General features: G+C 41.7%; 1 protein-coding gene across 4 annotated transcripts in view; it reads right to left on the bottom strand.

The window, feature by feature from the left end:
- Positions 1–481: 481 nt before the first annotated feature.
- Positions 482–19,994, bottom strand: part of itga7 (integrin, alpha 7) — a 35,781-nt gene continuing 16,268 nt past the window's right edge. The window contains exons 5-26 of one of the 4 annotated variants that reach the window (XM_086041277.1): positions 18,848–18,979; positions 18,219–18,326; positions 15,435–15,642; positions 14,916–15,112; positions 13,650–13,738; positions 13,441–13,568; positions 13,278–13,373; positions 13,129–13,190; positions 12,740–12,909; positions 11,658–11,807; positions 10,950–11,065; positions 10,601–10,787; positions 10,451–10,525; positions 9,713–9,792; positions 9,527–9,604; positions 9,143–9,245; positions 8,445–8,651; positions 7,742–7,858; positions 7,144–7,257; positions 6,950–7,048; positions 5,230–5,355; positions 482–2,915 (exon numbers count right to left, since the gene is read on the bottom strand). In XM_086041277.1, the coding sequence (XP_085897403.1) occupies positions 2,763–2,915; positions 5,230–5,355; positions 6,950–7,048; positions 7,144–7,257; positions 7,742–7,858; positions 8,445–8,651; positions 9,143–9,245; positions 9,527–9,604; positions 9,713–9,792; positions 10,451–10,525; positions 10,601–10,787; positions 10,950–11,065; positions 11,658–11,807; positions 12,740–12,909; positions 13,129–13,190; positions 13,278–13,373; positions 13,441–13,568; positions 13,650–13,738; positions 14,916–15,112; positions 15,435–15,642; positions 18,219–18,326; positions 18,848–18,979 (2,795 nt within the window). In that variant the 3' untranslated portion in view covers positions 482–2,762. Of the gene's footprint in view, positions 2,916–4,836; positions 5,005–5,229; positions 5,356–6,949; positions 7,049–7,143; positions 7,258–7,741; positions 7,859–8,444; positions 8,652–9,142; positions 9,246–9,526; positions 9,605–9,712; positions 9,793–10,450; positions 10,526–10,600; positions 10,788–10,949; positions 11,066–11,657; positions 11,808–12,739; positions 12,910–13,128; positions 13,191–13,277; positions 13,374–13,440; positions 13,569–13,649; positions 13,739–14,915; positions 15,113–15,434; positions 15,643–18,218; positions 18,327–18,847; positions 18,980–19,994 lie in introns of all 4 variants that reach the window. The other 3 variants (XR_015088177.1, XM_086041275.1, XM_086041276.1) reach the window with 3 other exon arrangements.

The following is a 19,994-nucleotide window of genomic DNA, read 5'->3' as shown; positions in this document are numbered from 1 at the left end:
ATAATAGAGGGGCAGACTCAACATGTGCATGTTTGATTTCCAATACATATTTCACAAACAAATACCAAGTAAGGGAGAATGTTGTTGAGCAACGCAGGAAATGCCGCCTGAATCATTGCCATTTCCTGCAAGTGGCATCACGATCAACACCAGAAATGACCCGAAGCAGAACTGCAGCTCTCATTTTGCTTGGTGTAGTCCGCCCTCTGCTGGACACTATTAAGTGCCCCGACAATGACATCATGACTTTTAAAATTACTATGAGGACCTTTGTATGTGGCGCATTGCTGCGAAGACATTGTCAAATCGAAATACGCCCCATCCCCACCGCGTCACCAACTTCAACCGAGCAATCTGCGTATTTCACAAAATTTAGTGCAGCTCTGCTTACCGTTTTGCATTGATGTCATCGGTCTTTCCCCCTGCGTCCACACCGCAAATGGATGGCGCTTGTGCTAAACAACAAAGTGCAGTGGGCAGATTGACTTGGTTGTTTAATTTCACACTTGATGAATGGACTCCAGAGACCCAAACAATTGCCATACAAACATTTAAAGAGCACGTTTTCCATAATATATCCTCTTAAAATCATATCCGGAATATTCAAAACGTATGGCGAATTATATTCCAATCTCTGTTGTAGCTGTTCCAAGATTCACATAACGAGGAAAAAAAAAAGACAGAAAAAAACTCGTTACATGTTGCAATAACTCACCATCTTTTGCCATCAGGTACTGTTCATTGAAAATCAGAAAGGAAACCACAAATGCAGAAATGCACGGCGCATTATGACTTTTGCGGTTAAAAAATATTAAAACTGGACGTGTTCTTTGACGTCTCCACGTTTACAATGAACCGATTGTCATCAGCAGCAAACAGTCGAAGTCTGGAAATGTCTCAAATAAAGAAGCTCAAGTAGTGAGAGAATTCATCGATGAATTCTACTATGTAATATGACTGTGCGTGAAATATTTAAATTCATATAGACCAAAAGTTAAATAAGAAAAGAAACAATATATAGAAAATGTTGCTGCACACATGCTTGACAAAAACTGTGAGGGTAATTTAATTACCGCTGCCAAGTGTGAAAGTGCAATTTATATTGTTTTGATCATTCCTTGTAAAGCGATAGCTCCCTCTACGTACGATCCACTTGCATTGGGGCCAAATGCTGCTGTGAGCAACCATCTCCAGCAGGTGGTGCTGTATCCGGGCAGAAGCGAAATGTCATTTCAATAGGCCAGATATATCAAGTGATCAAGTCTACCATTCTTTCGTTTCTCTAGTGCTTGCTCTCAGTAGGATTGTGGTTAATTGCAGCCTATCTCAGATGACCGGATTGGTTGCCAGGGCACATACACAAAGAAGTATTCAGTCTCACATTCACACCAATGGACAGTTTAGAGTACATGACCCTAACACCTTTAGGCCACCTTTCCTTCACCTTTGTTGGATTATGTCATCAGGAGAGATGAAAAGGTGCTTCCTGTCCAACATAGGAAACAACGAGACTGCTTGAATTCGGCTCCATTTTTCCTATCTGACCACACCTTTCCTTTTGCTTTGAACGCATATGTCTTGGCCTCACTGACTATCCCCTTGTGACCCCCCGAACCCCCCAAAAAGCTGTATCTATTTTTTTAAACTAGTGTTTTTTTTTTAACATTTTTTCTTAAGTCTTGAGTGTAAAACTTGAGTGTCTTCACGCAATCTGTCAACTACGTTGGTGTCCTGTTGCTTTAAATGTTGCTCCTGTAAAGACTTGTGGGTAACATTCTTTTGTGAAGGTTGGTCAGGAGAAACCTATGCTAAATGGGGCTTAAAGGTCCAGGCACCTTTCCTAAGCATTTGTAGATTTCGAACGCTTGGGTACTTCCAGGTCATCTTGCTTGGATAGGATGAGAAAGGAAAATTTCCTCAACTAGAATTTGAAGAGGGCCCATGTGTCAAACTCAAGGCCCAGGGGCCAGATCACACCAGCCACATTTTGCAGTCAAAAGCACATTTGTCTACTTCATATTTCTTGCTAAATCAAGTTGTTCTTTAAGTTTTGGCTTCAGTAAAATTTTTCTTCATTTTTTTTTTTTTTTTACAGATGACCACAAGCATTTTTGTAAAATAACAAAGTCCTTCTTAACATGAAGTGTCACTATTTTCCATTATGCAGGGGTAATCACGTGTATGTAACAATAAGATGAAGTGATTATACCTTATGTGCGTGTTTTTGGGGATATGGGATGAAACTGGAGTATGTCAGAGATCTTGGTCAGGTCTGGAACGTACCTATCCATAAATCGCACATTTTTCAAGTTTCTGCCAGACCCCCTTGTAGGTTCTGGTAAACCTTCCACAAGCACCAAGGTCCCCCAAAAATAGCAACAAAAAAAACAAAAAAAACAGCACTTTTCTGGGGAACAGATTTTCGGCCATTTCGACAGGTCTGCCATGCAGACTCTACAACTAATATAATCATATGAAAATTGCCCATATGAGTCGTCAGTGCTACAGCAGTTAAGGCAAAAAACAAACAAACATAGTAGTCCTTGTCACAGGCTACCTCGCCATAGTCCACCATGTTTTACAATCAGTATATATGCTTCAAATACTCAACGCGGTCACTCAAGATCCAGTCTTCAGCAACGTGCACATGCCACCGCTTCAGTTTGTCAGCGTTCCAAATGAGTGACACGCCCAGAAGGAGGGGGCTGGTTGTGGTTGATTGAGGGTGTGTTTGTATGTGTGTTTTAAAAAAAAAAAAAAATTTATGAAGTCCCGTCGCTCCAGTGCGTGGCCCATTCCTTTTTATGAACGCCGGATTTCTCTGTCTGGAACTGCGGCCGCTCCTGGCGAGGGATCTTCACCGCATGGTACTGAGGCAGTTTGTCTTTGAGGTGGGCACGTTGAAAGAAACCACACTGGGGATGCAGTCACAAAGGAAAGAAAGAAGAAATACACACAATTAACATACTGAATTAGTAGACATGTTATTTCTTTGAGTGGCAGTTTGGGGAAAACGGTTTTCCACGCCATTTTGAAAGTTCCATTCTGAACAAGCCATACTGACCAACAATAGAGGGAAATGAAATTTTATTTTTGTGGAAACTGCAGACTGCAAAAAAACAAACAAAAAATGCAGAGAAGTGAAGATTGTTGAGTGTATATATAATACTGCAGCGTCCAATTTGCAGTATTGTTAGCATGTGTGTTTATTTACAGTACAATATAACAGCATTCAGATGTAAGGCAAAGTAACAGCGCAAGCTAGCATTAGCATGTGTGTCTATTTTTGTCATTTATAGCTGTGTATCTTCTTATGTTACAATAATGTGATGTCAAGAAAACAGACTGCTGCAGCAAAGTGAAGATTGTGGAGCACAACACTGCAGCATCCAGAAACAAGGCTGTTTATTATGCTCATTTCTCTACACTTATTAGCAAAACCTAAAACTTGAAGGACTGTACTGTATGTCCCGATGACTAAGAGAACACAGCTGTGTCAATTATTATTTGCATCTTAAGTATTAAAGTGGACACAACATCAAAAAAGAGGTGTCCTGGCTGATCCTCTTCTTGTTAAAACCCACTAAACGTATTTGATGAGTATACCAGGGCAATGAGAGAGCTGTGAGTCATCTTATTGCAAGCCAGTGTACCAGTTATGTAATTCTGAAAGTGTTCTTTTAAAGCCCCACATTTACATATGGGTGATTATACTTGAGAGTTAAAATTCACATCAAACACAAAAAGCATCCCCAGCCTTTGTAAATCTGTGTTGTTATCCTACACACTAACGCAACGCCAACGTGCTCTTAGGAAACACTCCAAACACCTGTTGATTGTAGTAGCCACACAAAGACACGTGACAAGCCAAGCAAGTGTGTGACAAGTGCAGACAGTCCACAGCAACACACAGCATAGCAAGTGTCTCAAAAGCCCGCGGCTGAAGCCAGGCGTGTGGTGTTCACAGGATGAAATACATTCAATAGCGACACATTGATACACTATGTTAAAAGAACGTTTTTGTTGTTGTTGTTGTTTTACTTTGTGCATTAGATTCATCCCCTAATGAGCGACTGTCCAATTATTGCAGGACTTTTGACTACAATTGTCATTTTCGTCTGTCTCTGTGTTACTTTTTGTTTTTGACATTGTCATGCTCCTTTGTACAGTTAGCAAAGTTACTCTAAACCTATTTTTAAAAAGGATTCAAATGTGAATTCAAATGCGGATCCATGTATTACGTTGAGGATTAATTAATTTATCCATCATTCATTTTACATTTTTTAATATATGATACAAAACAATTAATTAAGAAATCAATACAGTTGAAGTAATATGTCATGTCATGTCATGTCATCTTCCAAACCGCTTATCCTATACAGGGTCGCGGGGAGTTGCTGGAGCCTATCCCAGCCGTCAATGGGCGAAGGCAGACTACACCCCGAACTGGTCGCCAGCCAGTCGCAGGGCACACATAGACACTGTCACTGAGCGGGAATCGATCCCACGCTGCCCGCACACAACTCAGGCGTGTGTACCCTCAGACAATCTATGAGATTTAATTTCCAAATTTCTCAAAGTGATTTATTGAACTAGTGTATTACTGTGGTTGTAAAGCAGCAGTGTATTAGACTGAGAGCTGTTTCCAAAATTTTGCTTACCATAAAGTAAAGAGTATGCTATTTTAGAGGTGACGAGGTCTTACACATTTGTGGTGTCACTGCTGTAATTTCATTATTGTTTGTTTTTTAATTGATGTCGTCCATGTGAACACCAGGCCGCCGTAAAACGCCAGCGGGCGCGAGGCAACAGCAACCGTGTGGCGGCCATCTTTACCGCTTTGAGGGAGGGAGAAGGAGGGGAGAGAGCGGGCCCGACTGAAATGTGTTCTCATTACAGTTCCGAGGCCTGCTTCTCCACCTCCGAGGGCTGGACGCCCAAATGGGCGCGGTAGTACTCCGTGTCATAGTGTTGGCGCCTCTCGCTGCGCTTGAAGAAGCCACACTGGGGTTTGAAAGATGGAGGGGAGGAGGTGAAAGAGAGCAAGGAAGAATTTCAGAGGTGAAAAGGAAACAATGGCCACGTTGCCACCAGCACACCAAAATGTTTCGGAACTACCAAAATCATCTGATCTTTGCCGCTTTTGGGCACTCTTCAGCTAGAAACTGCAGGAATGCTGGACATGTTTTCTTTGTGTTTGTACGTGGAGGTATGTGATGATGTCATTACCTTCCACAGTATGCAGACCAGCAGGGTCAGCAGAAGGATGCCTGCCAGGACAGCGATGAGGATGATCCACCAGGGGATTGAGTACTGATCCACTAGACCGGGCTCGGGATAGATCATCACTGGAACCTACATGACAAAGACCAACCAGAATGGACACCTTGTCAAGGTGATGTTTTGTAAATACCTCGCCACATGGAAAGGGGACAACCTATGAGGTGACTTTTTTTAATGCTTAAACTTAAATAACACTAGTGATTCAAATTAAAGTTCTAATGTCAATGAATGCATTCAAGTGTGCGTTCGTTAATCAAATAGCAAATATTTATTTTTTCAATATGCAGTTGCCATTTCATTAAATAACAGATACAATATAAACAGCTCCGGAATTCACAAATATAGAGTATACCTCCAATTTAAGGCTTTTTATGTACCCTCCATGATAAATAAAATATTAAAATTAATATTAGATTAAGATTAATAAAATTAATTCAAACGGCATGATTGTGAGTAATCACAATAGTAGTTTACAATTAAGGCATGGCAAAAAGCCTTATAAATATAAAGGAAAAATACTTAATATTATCAATATAAATAAATAAATACATAAATAAATAAACTGGTTAGCACGTCCGCCTCACAGTTCAGAGGTCGTGGGTTCGATCCCGGCTCCGGCCTCCCTGTGTGGAGTTTGCATGTTCTCCCCGTGCCTGCGTGGGTTTCCTCCGGGTACTCCGGTTTCCTCCCACATTCCAAAAACATGCATGGTAAGTTGATTGGACTCTCTAAATTGCCCCTAGGTGTGATTGTGAGTGCGGATGTTTGTCTCTGTGTGCCCTGCGATTGGCTGGCAACCAATTCAGGGTGTCCCCCGCCTACTGCCCAAAGACAGCTGGGATAGGCTCCAGCATGCCCCGCGACCCTTGTGAGGATAAGCGGTACAGATAATGGATGGATGGATAAATAAATAAATAAATAATAAATAAATAAATAAATACATGATTTTAATCCTAATGGAGATTTGAAAAATGCATGTAAATCAATTGAAATAAAATAATAAAATGTAAACTGGTAATTTTTTCAAATTACTATTATTATTATTATTATTATTATTATTATTATTATTATTATTATTATTATGCAGCAGCCACAGGATAATCAAACAAAAATTCAAATAAATACATTTCACATTTAAGTTATAAACTAAAAAAAATGAATTTACATTTCAATCAGTTGATTAATTCATTCATTTAATTGGCTTATAATTATTTTTATCATTTTCACAGCTTAAAAAAAAACAAAAAAAACAAAAAAACAAGCAATTACAGCCATGGAAACAATGAAGAAACCACCCTTATTTCTTCAGTTTCTGGTCATTTTAAGTGCCAAGTACAACTAAAGGTACATTTGTTTGGTCCAATATATCAATGACAATAACAACAGTTAATAAAATTTGAATTTAAGGGCTGGTCGGGACACATTCAAGAGGGTTTATTGATAATAACCAAAATCACTTTATGAATTCTTACATAAACTGAACTTAAAAAAAAAAACAGTGCTTTTAGGCGTTCCACATTTTCTTTTGTGTCACTTTGTCATTTGATATACTTTACGTGGCACCAGACATTAAAATGAAGGAGAAACAGAAGAAAATATTGTGCTCTCTTAATTTTTTTCCCCCTTGGCTATATGTATAAACCAATTATATGATTGTACAATTTACCTGTGCTGCTGCATCCCTGAGGAGCAGATGTTTGATGGTGGACTTGACAGTGATCTCTGCTCTGACCAGCAGCTCCAGAGCACTGACAGCGGGGAACTCCTGCGAATACATGGAGGGGGGAACTTGCATGAAGAAAGAGCAAATTGACCAATCAAGCAGCTTCTTGGCTGCCAGAACATCCCCGCAAATTCTACCTCGATGAAAGTGCTGTTCCACAGCCTGCCGTGGATCCTGAGCACCGCCTGTCCGGAGAAGCTGTGAAGGGGGCACTGCAAGAGCACGCAACGCGCTGACCCCAGGAGACAATCCTGTCACACGAAAACAATAATCGCAACGTGGACTCTAAAAACTCCTGATCAAAAGTAAATCAAGGTCCAAAACGGACCGAGCCAAAGCTGGGTTATTTTATTTATGATCAGTTTTGTACAAAACAACCCAATTGTTAGTCCAAATCAACCGCAAATTTGTTTTTTGTTTTTTTGTCCAAAATAACCCAGAAAGTTGGATCAAATTCACCCAAGAAGTGGGTTTGTCCATTTTTGACCCAATTTAAGAGTGTGTGACTTGTGTGAACCCCATCCACTGGCTCCAAAGCAGCCACCAGCCACCGTCACCATTTCCTAAAAATGTTGCATTAAATTGACTTCAATTTCAGTTCACAAAAATGTCAACCAACTTCAGATCAACAGCCCGCCCAAATATAATCTTCACACCAATCTGCTGGGTCAAAAAACAGCCCAGCATTTTTCAGTGTGTGATGATTTATATTCCTCCTCCTCCTCCTCCTCTTACCAGCCTGAGTGACTTGCGCCTCTCGGAAGCAGCCACAGCCGGAGCGGTTCGTTTCACGTTGCCGCTACTCATCTCGTGACCTTCGAGATCCGGGTGGGAGCGGCGAGCTCGTCCAGCCTGGTGACAAGCCGAGCAGACAACCATCACGGACGTGAAAGCTTTAATTTTACGACAGTACCTTCAATTTAGGAGTTTAGTTTGACCAGTGACCAAGTGCATCGCTCAATTTTCCCCATTGAAATGAATTATATATTCTTTATCCTCAGCAACAATAAAAAAACAACAACAAATGTTATTGAAGCTTATTGAGCCGCTGAGATAATAATGAGATAATGGTGGCTATTCATTGTTTGTCTGTACGGCTGTGCTTCATTTTAATGCCCCCTGGTGGCCAAGACAGGCAATTCAGAAGGAGCACCACAAAGAATTGAATTAAACTTTACATTCTATTTCATGATGTAATTAGTCAATGTTTTTTTAAAGTCCAACATTATAAAGAATTCATTCATCCATTTTCTATTGCGTTTGTCCTCATTAGGATCGTGGAGCCTATCCAAGTTGACTTTGCCAATCATAGGGCATATAATAGCCAAGCAACCATCTACACTCACATTAACACCTATTGAAAATGTTGTGTTAAATAAAACAATTGTACAAATGTGAAAGGGAACAAACTTAGGACTTCGTCTCCTATCACACTCACCGTTTGATTGACAAGCTGCGCAGGTGATGGGCCATGCAGACTCAAAGGGTTAATCGCTCCCGCCGGAGTACAGTGGGATGCCATATGGCCATCAAAGTTCATGCTGGCCGGGTACAGGAGCCACTTGCCATTGGCCAGCTCGTAGGGCCACATGATGTTGAGGAAGGCGGAGCCAAGTGTTTGCAGAGCTTGTCCGGGATTGGCCACCTGAGGGGAGGGCATATCACATCACCAATGATCAATCACACACCTACCATAAGATAATTATAGAACCGTTCGGTACATTTGAACTAACTCTTAAAAATTCCAATGGGACGGTGTTTCAATGTTGCATATGAAACAGCCAATCAAAAATGCACACGAGGTTTCACACACAAAAAATATGTTTCCAGTATTTAAGCTTAAGACTCAGTCGGTCACTGTGGCGCCGACAAGCCAATAAAATGCCATATATACAGCACACATTTCACATATACAATACACTTGCCCCCTTCTTCCTTGAAAATTGTGCCATGATTGATTTTGTGGATCAATAAAAGTAATACAATACAATACACTGTATGTAGAGCCTCAAAACCTGATACACGCTCACAGTTTTTACATTACCATTTGAAAAGTCACTTACACCAGCCAGACTTCAGGCTGAAGTGGTTTTAAAAGATTAGCTTGTTAAAAGTGGACATATCGGCATTTCTCACCACAAACTCAAAGTCCACGTGGCTGCCGACATCCTCCAGACTGCTCATGGCGCTCTCACCCTTAACAGCACCGCTGAAGAACAGCTGGTGAGGACGAGCCAGCCTGCAGTAACACGGACGCACACAAACACACACGATGCATAGTTGCATTTAGTTTCATTTAGTTTCATTTAGTTGCATTTCAACACATAATAATTTGCTATGTTCTTGCTCTATGGTTATCATCATTCTGCATACCTGATACCATTCTGACCATGATTATTTTTATTATCTTTCTAAAAGCAGTTGATTTCCCCCATATATCATCTCTTAAATTGGATCTCGTGAAACTGTAAGGTTGTACCTAATATTGAGGCCGGTTAGTGGAAAGTAAGTGTTACTTACCCACTGACAGACAGAGGGAGCTCTATTACAACTTTAGCCATCGCTGTGATTGGTGCCAGATCAGGCTGCTCACTGATGCTGTGGACAAATAATGAATGCAAAAAAAAAAGAAATTATTATCAGCTACATTATAATGTGTAGCCATTTTGATAATGTATCAATACAGTACTACAAAAAGATACTTGCGTAGTGAGTTGGAGGTCGGCGGTCAACTCAGTGGTTTCAATGGTGATGTTGGCCGTGCTCAAGTTGATGGAGAATTTTAACTAAAAAAAAAAAAAAAAGTTAAATGAAAGTATTCTTATTATGCATCATTAATACATATTTTATTGTGTTAAAATATTTGAAAATACATTTTACACGTTTGCATGATTTTAATAGTATTGTTCTGTATGCCTGACTGAGAAGTGTCTCGCATAATTTTAATATGTTTATTATTATTACTATTATTATCATAATTATTATTATTATTGTTATCATTATTACACAACTGATAATTATTTTCAAAATAATATATATCTATACAAAGTGAATATCGCACAACATCACATTGAAATAAATTGTATTTTGCAACAATATACAGTACAACATAAACAAATACAATGTATGGCAATCATTTTATTTATTTAGTCTGTCACTTAGTTACTTAGTTTACAAAACTGAATTTATAGGCCTATAATTTCCATTTTTTTCCTTTCAGCTAACCATAACCACCAATCAATTCAGTCACATTCAGCAGTTTTTTTTATGTTAATTTACTGTACTGATTAGAATTCATAATATAGAGTGAGCAAGTTAAAATTACGAGCATTTATCATTCTGCACTCATTTGCAGAATGTTCAGCCCGCAAGGCAACACTCAACTGAAAGACTTGTTAGTTACAGAAAATAATAAGAACATATTCAATCCAAACGGGGACTCACCTTGGTGTTTCTTTTCACGGGATTCCCCAGATCACATTCTACGTCGGAGCCATTTTGGTTGGCTTGGCACCTCATCTAGCAAAAGTTCACAACAATATATCAACAAACTGCGTCACGTGGAACATTTGTTACGATGGCCGCCCAAAGCACCTGAGCGGGCACCCTGGAGCCAGCATAGGAGAGCGTTTTCGGAAGAGAGATGAGCAGCTGAGCGGCGTGGGCGTCGTCGCCGTCCTCTTCGGGGCGTAGAGGGTCAGAGGGCGTGTTGGTGACGGTGATCTCCAACACCACCACGCGCTGGTCGGACAAGGAGAACACCTGCACGTCGTCCTCGTCCCTGAGACGCACAATCGGGGTGAAGATTAACGGCAACTTGGACTGAAGCAAGATGACTGCAGAGTGCCAAGGCCCATTCATACTTGGCCTACCGGTTACTAGGCAACAGCCAACACTATCCACACTAGCCACTCTCATGCATGTTTTATATCCACACACTAACATTGGCAATGGGGTGAACAGGTCAGAGGTGAGAGGCCGCGTTCCAAAGCGGTAGCTTAGCTTTAGGTTGCTCTGGCAGATTTTGTCCGAGCCGCATCCCTCTCGCAGGAAGTTCACCTTCAAGAAAAGAAGAAGGCATGGTGGTAAGTAGATATTAAAGGGAAGTCAACCCAAACATATTTTTTTCCAGAATATGTTCAATGCAGGTCCATTAGTTAAAATACTGCATTCTGATCAATATTGCGTTTGTGGAATATAAATTAACCAGCAAAACGCACCGACCTTTAGCCATCTCAGCGGGCGGCCATTTTGTTACTTCTGTCAACTGAAGATAACATCGAAATTGCTCAGGGCTCACATAATGACCAATCATGGCTCACCTGTTTTTTAAAGCTAAGCCATGATGTGGTTACCTGCGCCCTGAAGAACTTTGACGTCATCTTCAGTCGACAGAAGTGACAAAATGGCCGCCCCCTGAGCTAGCTAAAAATTTAGTGGATTTCTCATTTTCCACAAACGCAATATTAATCAGAATGCCATGTTTAGACGACTGAGCTTGCATAGAACATATTCTGGAAAAAAATACATTTGGGCTGACTACCTCTTGAAAGACGCACATTAATTAATAGACTTTGGATGTGAACTGATCCATGTGGGGATTTTAATGTTAAATTTATTGCGTTGCGTAGGCGTTGTAACCCAGACTGACCTCCGAGTGCAGCGTGTTGGAGGGTGACACGTTGAGCACTGGAGCCAGTTTCTCCAGCCGCTTGACTGCAGAGTGTCTGCGCGGGGGCACAGGTTTGATGGTGTGGGTGATGGCCAAAGAGATCGGCCGCAGTTTGTCCCGGATGTTCTCCTGCATGGAGAGAGGAATTCAAAAATGTTACAGAATCACATGAATGCGCCGCAGGTCACTTTAAACGGTACGACAATTACCTGCATAATCTGCACAACTGTCATTGTATTGCTACTGCACTACTCGTCACTTCATCTACTTGATGATTTTCTGCATGGTTTGAACAGCTCTCATTGGTCAGTACTACAGCACTAATTACCCTCACATTACATAAAGACTCTGTGTCATGTCTTTGTCATCGTTGTGTGTTACTGCAATAGTAGCGCAGTTCGTACCACTGGAGACAAATCCCTTGTGTGCTTTTACATTCTTGGCCAATAAAGATGATTCCAATTCTGAGAATACTTCAATTTGATTAACAAGGCTGACCACACCCTGGAATGGTTGCCAGTCAGTCACAAGGCACGTACTGTATCGATTCGAGGCAAAGCTGATGTGTCACAGCTCCAGGAGGCCTTAATTAACTTTAATTATTTTGAGTATTCTCTCATAGACTCCATGCATTCTGAATATGTGTATGTACCTTTTAAACAGTTGTTTTGTCATGTTTTTTTTTGTTTTACCCTGTATTCAATTTAGTTTTAATTTGCGTGTCATCAAGGCTACTTCGACTTGGTCACAAGGGTCAGGGATCGAACCCACAGCCTCTGGGTTGGGAGACGACCCCTCTTCCACTAGTCCACACGCTGCTCAAAAATGTACATTTCACATTTCATTTAATACGTGACATTATGAGAACCTCACTGAAATAGTTTCATTTCTTGAATTTTCATTTTACTGTGCGGTATCTCGTGAACAGAAAAGACTGTTTTGTCTCAGATAGTTAAAACTCTGATGTCATCACTTTACACCTCACAGCCACCAAGGGCCGTATTTGATTGATTATGCTACGAAATGTTATGTTGTCCTAACAGCATGTAAGTCTTACTGACATGGAGCTGGAAAGTAGCGGTGGTGCACGCCGGGTGTTTCTGGCGATGCAGCTCCACCTCCTCCGTCTGTGTGTACTCCGCCTCCAGGGAACTGCGGCCCAGGAAGTTGACACGGTGGGGCAGGCCCAGCTTCCTGCGCTCCGAGTCGGCTTCAAAGCGCACCACCAGGGCTTCAAGGTGGATGGTGCGCAGTGAGGGGGAGGGATTGAAATGACAAAGTGTCAGGGGGCATAGAGGGGGAGCAGGATTTAACGTTATCAATTGGTAATTTTTTAGCCTTTACTAGAATGAATAAAGCTGTGTGCTAATTAGCCACACACCACCCCATTCAATGCCCTATTAAACATGATCACCAAACTGAGCGTTATTATCTTGTATCCGAGACTCACTTATATGTGGTGAGTAGTGCACCGGGTGGGCCGCGTAGACGAAGCAGGCCTTGACTTCGATGCTAAAATGGAAGAGCGGCAGGGGAGAGCGAACAGATGAGGAGCACTCAAGGAGCTAATGTTACAATGTTGCTCGGATCTGCTCTTACCAAACTCCATCTCTGCCCTTACAGTTATACTGGGCCAGATCAATGTATTGTGGGTCAATGGAAATTTCACGAATCACGTGGATGACTGGGCGAGACCTTTGCAGACAAAGAGGAAGGATCAAAGGAATGCTAAAAGCAGACTCGTTGAATCTGCTTTTTATACCTGAAGAGCACCACTGAATTATTGAGAGAGCCCACGGCGAGGTCTGGATAGTGGTTCTCATCTACATCTAAGCCACCGGAGATGGAGTATCCAAAACGCCTCACGTCAAAGTCTCGGCCATCCAGCACCTAAATAGTCACAGGGAATAAACACTGACCTCTTCCCTACCTCTACTTTTTTTAAACATTTTTAAATAAAATAAAACTCACCTGAGCGGGTTTGGTTTCAATTCCTGCATCCGAGCCTCGGTAGATGAACACCTTGCCGTCCCCGTCAAACGGAGCACCAACAGCGATGTCTGGACCATGGTTATAATTTATCATTCTAGTTAGTTGTCATAAAAATGTTATGTCTTTTACGTTTTAAAAGCCATAACAAAATGGCTTTTAAAGATGGCTTTAAAAGCCATTTTGGCTTAGAGCAACTTAGTTTTTTTTTTTTTTAAATGCTTCGTTTTCATTTTTATTCGTTTTAGTTTCAGTTTTTTTAACATATGGAGTATTTGTCCAGTGAAAGATAAAAAAAAAAATATTATTTGGGGAATAATAAAATACTTTATTTCTGTTATAATACACCTTTCTCATGACTTCAGGGGTCTCAAACCTATGAGATTATACAACGCAGTCATATCAGAGCTTTTGATGGGCCCAAAACTAGGCTAGTTAGTAGGTAGGCATTCCGTCAGACTGACGGACCGGTCCATCAGTCCGTCACTGACGGACGCCGATTGACGATTGATGAATGACGTGACACTTTTGAAAAATGACAAACTAAGCACTGCTGGAAGGGGATTTTTGTCCGTCAGTGTAATCGTCACTAACCGACTCCCTCAATGACGGTCTGTAGACCAGTCACTGACGGATGCCTGTTTTGCTGACGTATTTTTTGGGGTGTGTGTGGGAGGATGGTCTGACGGACAGACGGGCTGACGGACTAACTGATGGACTTAACTGAAGAACTGACTGACAGACTGATGAACTAATGATTACAATTCGGTTTGTCATGAAAAATGACGGACTGATGAATGACATACAGATACCAAAGCCAATGACGGATGATGAATGACGGACCAGCAAAATTCTGTAAAATGCCCACCTCTGAGTAGGAGTAATTAATTGGCTTAATATGTTCCCTATACGTCCCCATATGTTTTTGAACCCTCAAGCTACAGATCACGTGCCCCTGAGGGTCCAGGGACCTTAGTTTGGGAACCACTAGGGTAGAGGACCCTGGGATGTGTGGCAGCTTGACAAAAAAAAAGAAGCAAAGCCATTTTGAAGGAAATTATTGCTCGCATGCAACTCTTGGATCAGTTTTAAAAGGAGATTTGTTGATCTGCTCTTGCGTAATGACAGTTTTATGCTGCGATATAAAAAACAAAGTCATGCTTGTCTGAAAATAGAATAGCATAAATCTTGCTATAAAATTGGACTATGAATGGATTTCTGTATACCCAGAAGACGTTTGACTCTCACCTCCATATCCGTCCTGGTCCAGATCGCCTACGTTGCTGACAGTCATGCCAAACATAGAGTCGTACGTCCCGTTGAGACGGATGGGCCGGGCCTGATCGTCCCAGTGACCGAAGGGGTTCAGGTACACGTAAACAGCACCACCGATCTCTGCTTTACGATCAAAGAAATTGGGAGCTCCCACGATCAGGTCGGTCCAGCTAAGGAAAGAAAAACAATTATTTAATACACTTCGAAGACATTATGGAGTAGTATCGATCTCCCAGTTTCCATCAAGCAGTTTGGTTCAGTTTGGTTCCGTACGTCACTGACTAACTCTGGATTTCTCTTTCAGGATTTTGTGTAGAACATTGCTGTCACACTTCATCATGCTATCGCACTGTGCTTTTTTTTCTCAGACAGTCACCAATGCACTGCATTTGTTCAGCATCAAGAATTTCCTGATCCCAACCCTACCGTCCTGAACTGAACCGTAACGCTTGGTGGAAATTGAAGGACGGAAGAGACCAGCTCTCTTCTCACCCATCATTGTTGAGATCAGCGGTCGCCACTGAGTAGCCGAAGGAAGATGCCAGCTCCTCTCCCCAGAAAATGTGCTCGGGCACCAGCCGGTAAACGTTGTCCTTGCGTAGCAGCACCACGGCCCCCGTATGATTAGCCCGCGGTGCACCCGCCACAAAGGTCAACTCCCCGAGGCTCATTATTCCCATGGCCGAGTCCACAGAGAAGCCTGGCCGAGGAGGCGGGAGAGGGTAGTTAGGCTCAGGATTTAGTAGTATTGACCGATGGGTGCTGCTCTATGCTCATCTTCTTACTAATGAAATGTATGCCTAAAGTGACTATTGATTTTGTGTCCAACTCCTGATGGGGCCAGCTAGTGCTTGTCGGTCTGGCGGTATGTGGGGTGATCTATTGAGCGTCAGCTCATGTCTCATGAGGTCTGCATTGCTTACTTTTAGCCAAGGCATGTAAACATTGTGACTAGACATTAATCAGATTTATAGCCTTGAGCAGGGATTCCCAAATTGTGCGTGTGAGTGAGCACTCTCCGGGGCGCGTGTGACATTAACGGTATAATAATTATACATTTAGATTGCTTTTTTTCTTTTCCAAATAAAAATTGAAGACCTGTAAATGGGCTTTGACTTAACTTGTATTGTGATGGTGTGAGGGGGTGCACCAACCTTTGGAAACTGGGGTGCACCCGTATTGGGGATGGGCCACGATGACAATACAATAATAACACAATTCGTTTTTTTGCCTCAGTTAGCGTGTGCGCGTGCATGTGTGTTTGTGCGTGCGTGTGGCTTGCATGTATATACCATATAGAATTGTGATTGTGACAGGTGGTAAAGAGTGTGGTGTATGGTGCGTTTGGGTCAACAAAAAACACATCATAATAGACTATCTAAACAGAAGCGAGCACATGCATTTGTTACAACATGCTAAGGGTGTGAGTGACAAAAGGGGGATGGTCAGTGACTGTCTAACACTAAATGTGCTTAAAAAAAACAAGAAAGGAGGACACAAGGCCGAGACAAACAGCGGACAGCTCCAGGACAACAGGTGAGGAATGTCTGCAGTGTAAAACATAACAGGGGCATCAGAGGAGCTACTTTTGCCACACATGGTGGCTTTTAACGCACGTCGGTTACAAGGTCAACACAGTAACACTAAAGTGGGGAATGGACAAGGGTTATAAATGTCGGCGTGTTAATTCTGGTACATCTGTGTCCTTATCAAGACACTGCTTACTTCTATATTCCCCTTAACTCATTAAATATTCACTTCCTCTTCCTGTTGTTTCTACCATTTGCTCATTATATCCTGCCAGGTTGCAACTGGTTTATTACATTTAAATTATTTTAAGTAATTTTAAACATGTTATTTCATATTTAACATTGGATCACTTAGAAACAAACAAATTTCCCTTTCCTAATAACAATTGCAATGATAAATGTCAAATTTAATTTAATATAAACCTGATCCACTTGGGAGCCGGAAAGTAATAATAATAAAATTAAATTAAATAAAAGCATTGCCTCAAATATTTTTTCAAGTATTTTCTATGAACATATAGTGTTTCATTTTACATATTTAGGTTAGAATTACCCATAAATGTCTAGATTTTTTTTTTATTCCAAAAATGTCAGTGTTATTATTATCAAAATTGTAAAAATAAAAACATTCTAAGTTTATTTACATCAATTGTTCACGACCGACCATTCATGCAGAGTCCTACTAAATTCTCGTAAGAACAGGCTTTCTTCGTCAGGCATGCGGTTGTGTCATTTCATCCTATTACGATCAATGTGGTCATGTGAGTTATTAAAAAAAAAAAATGAAGGCTAAAATGTCACATGGGAATTAGTGTTGTCAAGGAAACGGCTAAATAAGGAGCGGGGCGAAAGGGTGAACAGGCCTGGAAGGTATGTGAATTAGGAGATTTACAGGAGATCCACGCAGTCAGTGAGACGTAAGAACACATTAACGATTTAAAGATCCTGTTAAGTCAACAACGGGTCATTAAGATTGAACGGGACACAGGCATAAAAATACCTCAAAAGAAGGGGATGCTATTAAAAAAAAACACCCGATACATCAACCCTTGTTAGTGAACACGCTAAAAAAACACACTTGTGGAAAACTGGGAGCGTGGTGGCGAGAAAACCAACACCAAGATATCCTGGAAAAGCCTTTTTTTTTTTTTTTTGGACACTACATGCAGACTTGAGATGACAAAGACCTACAGACACAAGATACAAACTCACTGTAGCTCCAAGAGACAACCACCCACTGATGATGTAGTGGAGGAGAGGGCAACTGCAGTCCTCGAGGGCTCCTATCCTGTTTTAGATGTTTCCCTCCTCCAACACACCAGATTCAAATTATCAAGATCGTTGTCAGGCTTCTGCAGGGCTTGTTAACGAGCCGATAAGTTGAATCAGGAGTGTTGTAGGAGGTAAACATCTAAAACATGCAAGATAGTGGCCCTGGAGAACCAGAGTTGCCCTCATCTGGTGAAGTGGTTCACTCGCTTGATTCAATACAGGGCATGGGCTTCTTTTGCTAAACATCAGCTGGATAGATTGAATCTGACAGTGTAAGTGGAATACAAATGAATGGATGGATGGGCTGGTTGTCTCTTAACAGTAAAGAAGACAAAGTCCAACACAGAATCAAAATCCAGACAGGTGTCATTAGCAGAGAGGATTAACACCAAGGAGAAGAAAATGGATTTTAGGGCTACTTCTACGTCAGAAAGGGCCAATCCGGTCCAAAGAACAACACATCACACCTACAAACCTAAGTAGCTATTATGGGCTACATCCTCAAAGGCTGTGGGCTTCCTGGAGGGCTCCAGAGTTTTGTACAGCAGTGCGTCTTCAACTGGGCTAGCCATGAATAAGAGCCCTATGGCCCAAGACAGGAAAGGAAAGGAGGTAGAGGGACCAGTGCAGGTAGGGTGACAGGGTGGTGAAATGTGAGGGAGGTAAGATGGGTGATGGAGAAAGTGAAAAAGAAAGGGGGAGAGGAGGGTGCAGGTGAGACAAGCTGTGATTGATTGGTGCTGTGTTTTGGTGGGTGGGCGGCAGCAGTTTGCCCTTGCAGAAACCTCCCGGCTCTCTGGTGGAGTCAAAGCCCTCCGGGTTCAGAGTGTACCCTGAAGTCTCATGGCCGTCATCGGATCATTTGCAACCAAATATAATTTCCAGTCCAGAAAAAAACTCCAGACACCAAATCCTAGCTAGGAATGAGTTGAAAATGTTGAGAGTTTTGGCCATAAATAACCTTCCAGGAATAGATGGAGTTACTACTCAAGTTGCGGCCTTAGGCTATATTCAAGAGTGGGAGGTACAGTCTGAGCCCTGGTCGCTATCCTCCACCAGACCCTCGCTTCCTCTCCAGCTGTGAGGAGGGAGGGCGACTCCTACCCAGGTAACTGTGGTAGGGCACAGGGATGAGCCGGGCATTAAGCTGTTTCTGATCCGCCACCTCGTAGGGTCCGTCATCATAGTAACCAAGGTCGAGCAGCGTCTGGTTTAGCAGTTGCACGCGCATTTCACCTGAAATGGAAATGTGTGAGGCCACAACACAGCCGTAAGAAACATTTGTACGCACCCAACACACTGGTGGAAACCGTCTTGACGACTACACTTTAGAAAATCAGACAACCACAAAATGCAACATACGTTCCCTAGTACCGTTCTGCAGTATCGAGCCTGTGTGCTGCTGCTCTCAGTCCAATTAGGATATGGTATCATCAAACAATGACGTTTTTATCAAAGATTTCTGTTTAATAGTAGAAAGCTGAGCATACACTGTGCGTTAGTCACGTAAGGACTAAGGTGTAAGATTGATGGGTATCTGGCAACTGGCCGTGAAAAGTCAGATGGATTTCCAGTCAGAAATTCATTAGTCTGCTACAGTGAGGTTGCAACAGTTGAATCAAAGTTACGACAAGATTGAATTAATGGTTCTCTAATCAAAATTCTATTGGAATAGGCTCCAGTTCATCTGTAACCCTGAATATGATATAGTAGAAAAAGGATTTCGGGGTGGATATGATTCTGAAGTAACAATCCAAAGATGAGGGACCCTTGTCAATATCAAACTAGATGAAATCACCAATTAGCTGAAGAAAATCATTAACAGTTGGTGTTGGATCGAGAACTAATCCAGGGACATGGAGAAGACTTCATATACGTGTCATGCCCTGAGACTTTTTACTTCCCTTGGCAAAGTAAAAGCACATAATGCATGATTCATAATGCTAACATAATCATGTTAATAAGATAATGGCTAGAAAGTAGAGTGTGATTATTTCATTCCCTAGCTTTGACTTTACATTGAAGGCCATTTACTCCTTAGTACGCGATGAATTTTAATCGCACAGTGTATGACCAGCTTCAGGGTGTAAAGTTATGTATGCACATTCTGTTATCTTGTATGATAATTTGTTGACAGATTTAGACTAGATTTTGTGGGAAAATGAGACCCAATGAACTTATGTTTATCTGGTTTGATCGGAGACTAGAGACATTTCCTCTTCGCATTCTGTAAATGGTTTGTCATAATTTC

This window comes from Filicampus tigris, chromosome 9 (assembly GCF_054856515.1).
Source record: "Filicampus tigris isolate MCC_2025a chromosome 9, RoL_Ftig_1.0, whole genome shotgun sequence".
Lineage (NCBI taxonomy): Eukaryota > Metazoa > Chordata > Actinopteri > Syngnathiformes > Syngnathidae > Filicampus > Filicampus tigris.
This window is presented reverse-complemented; position numbering and strand designations above follow the sequence as displayed.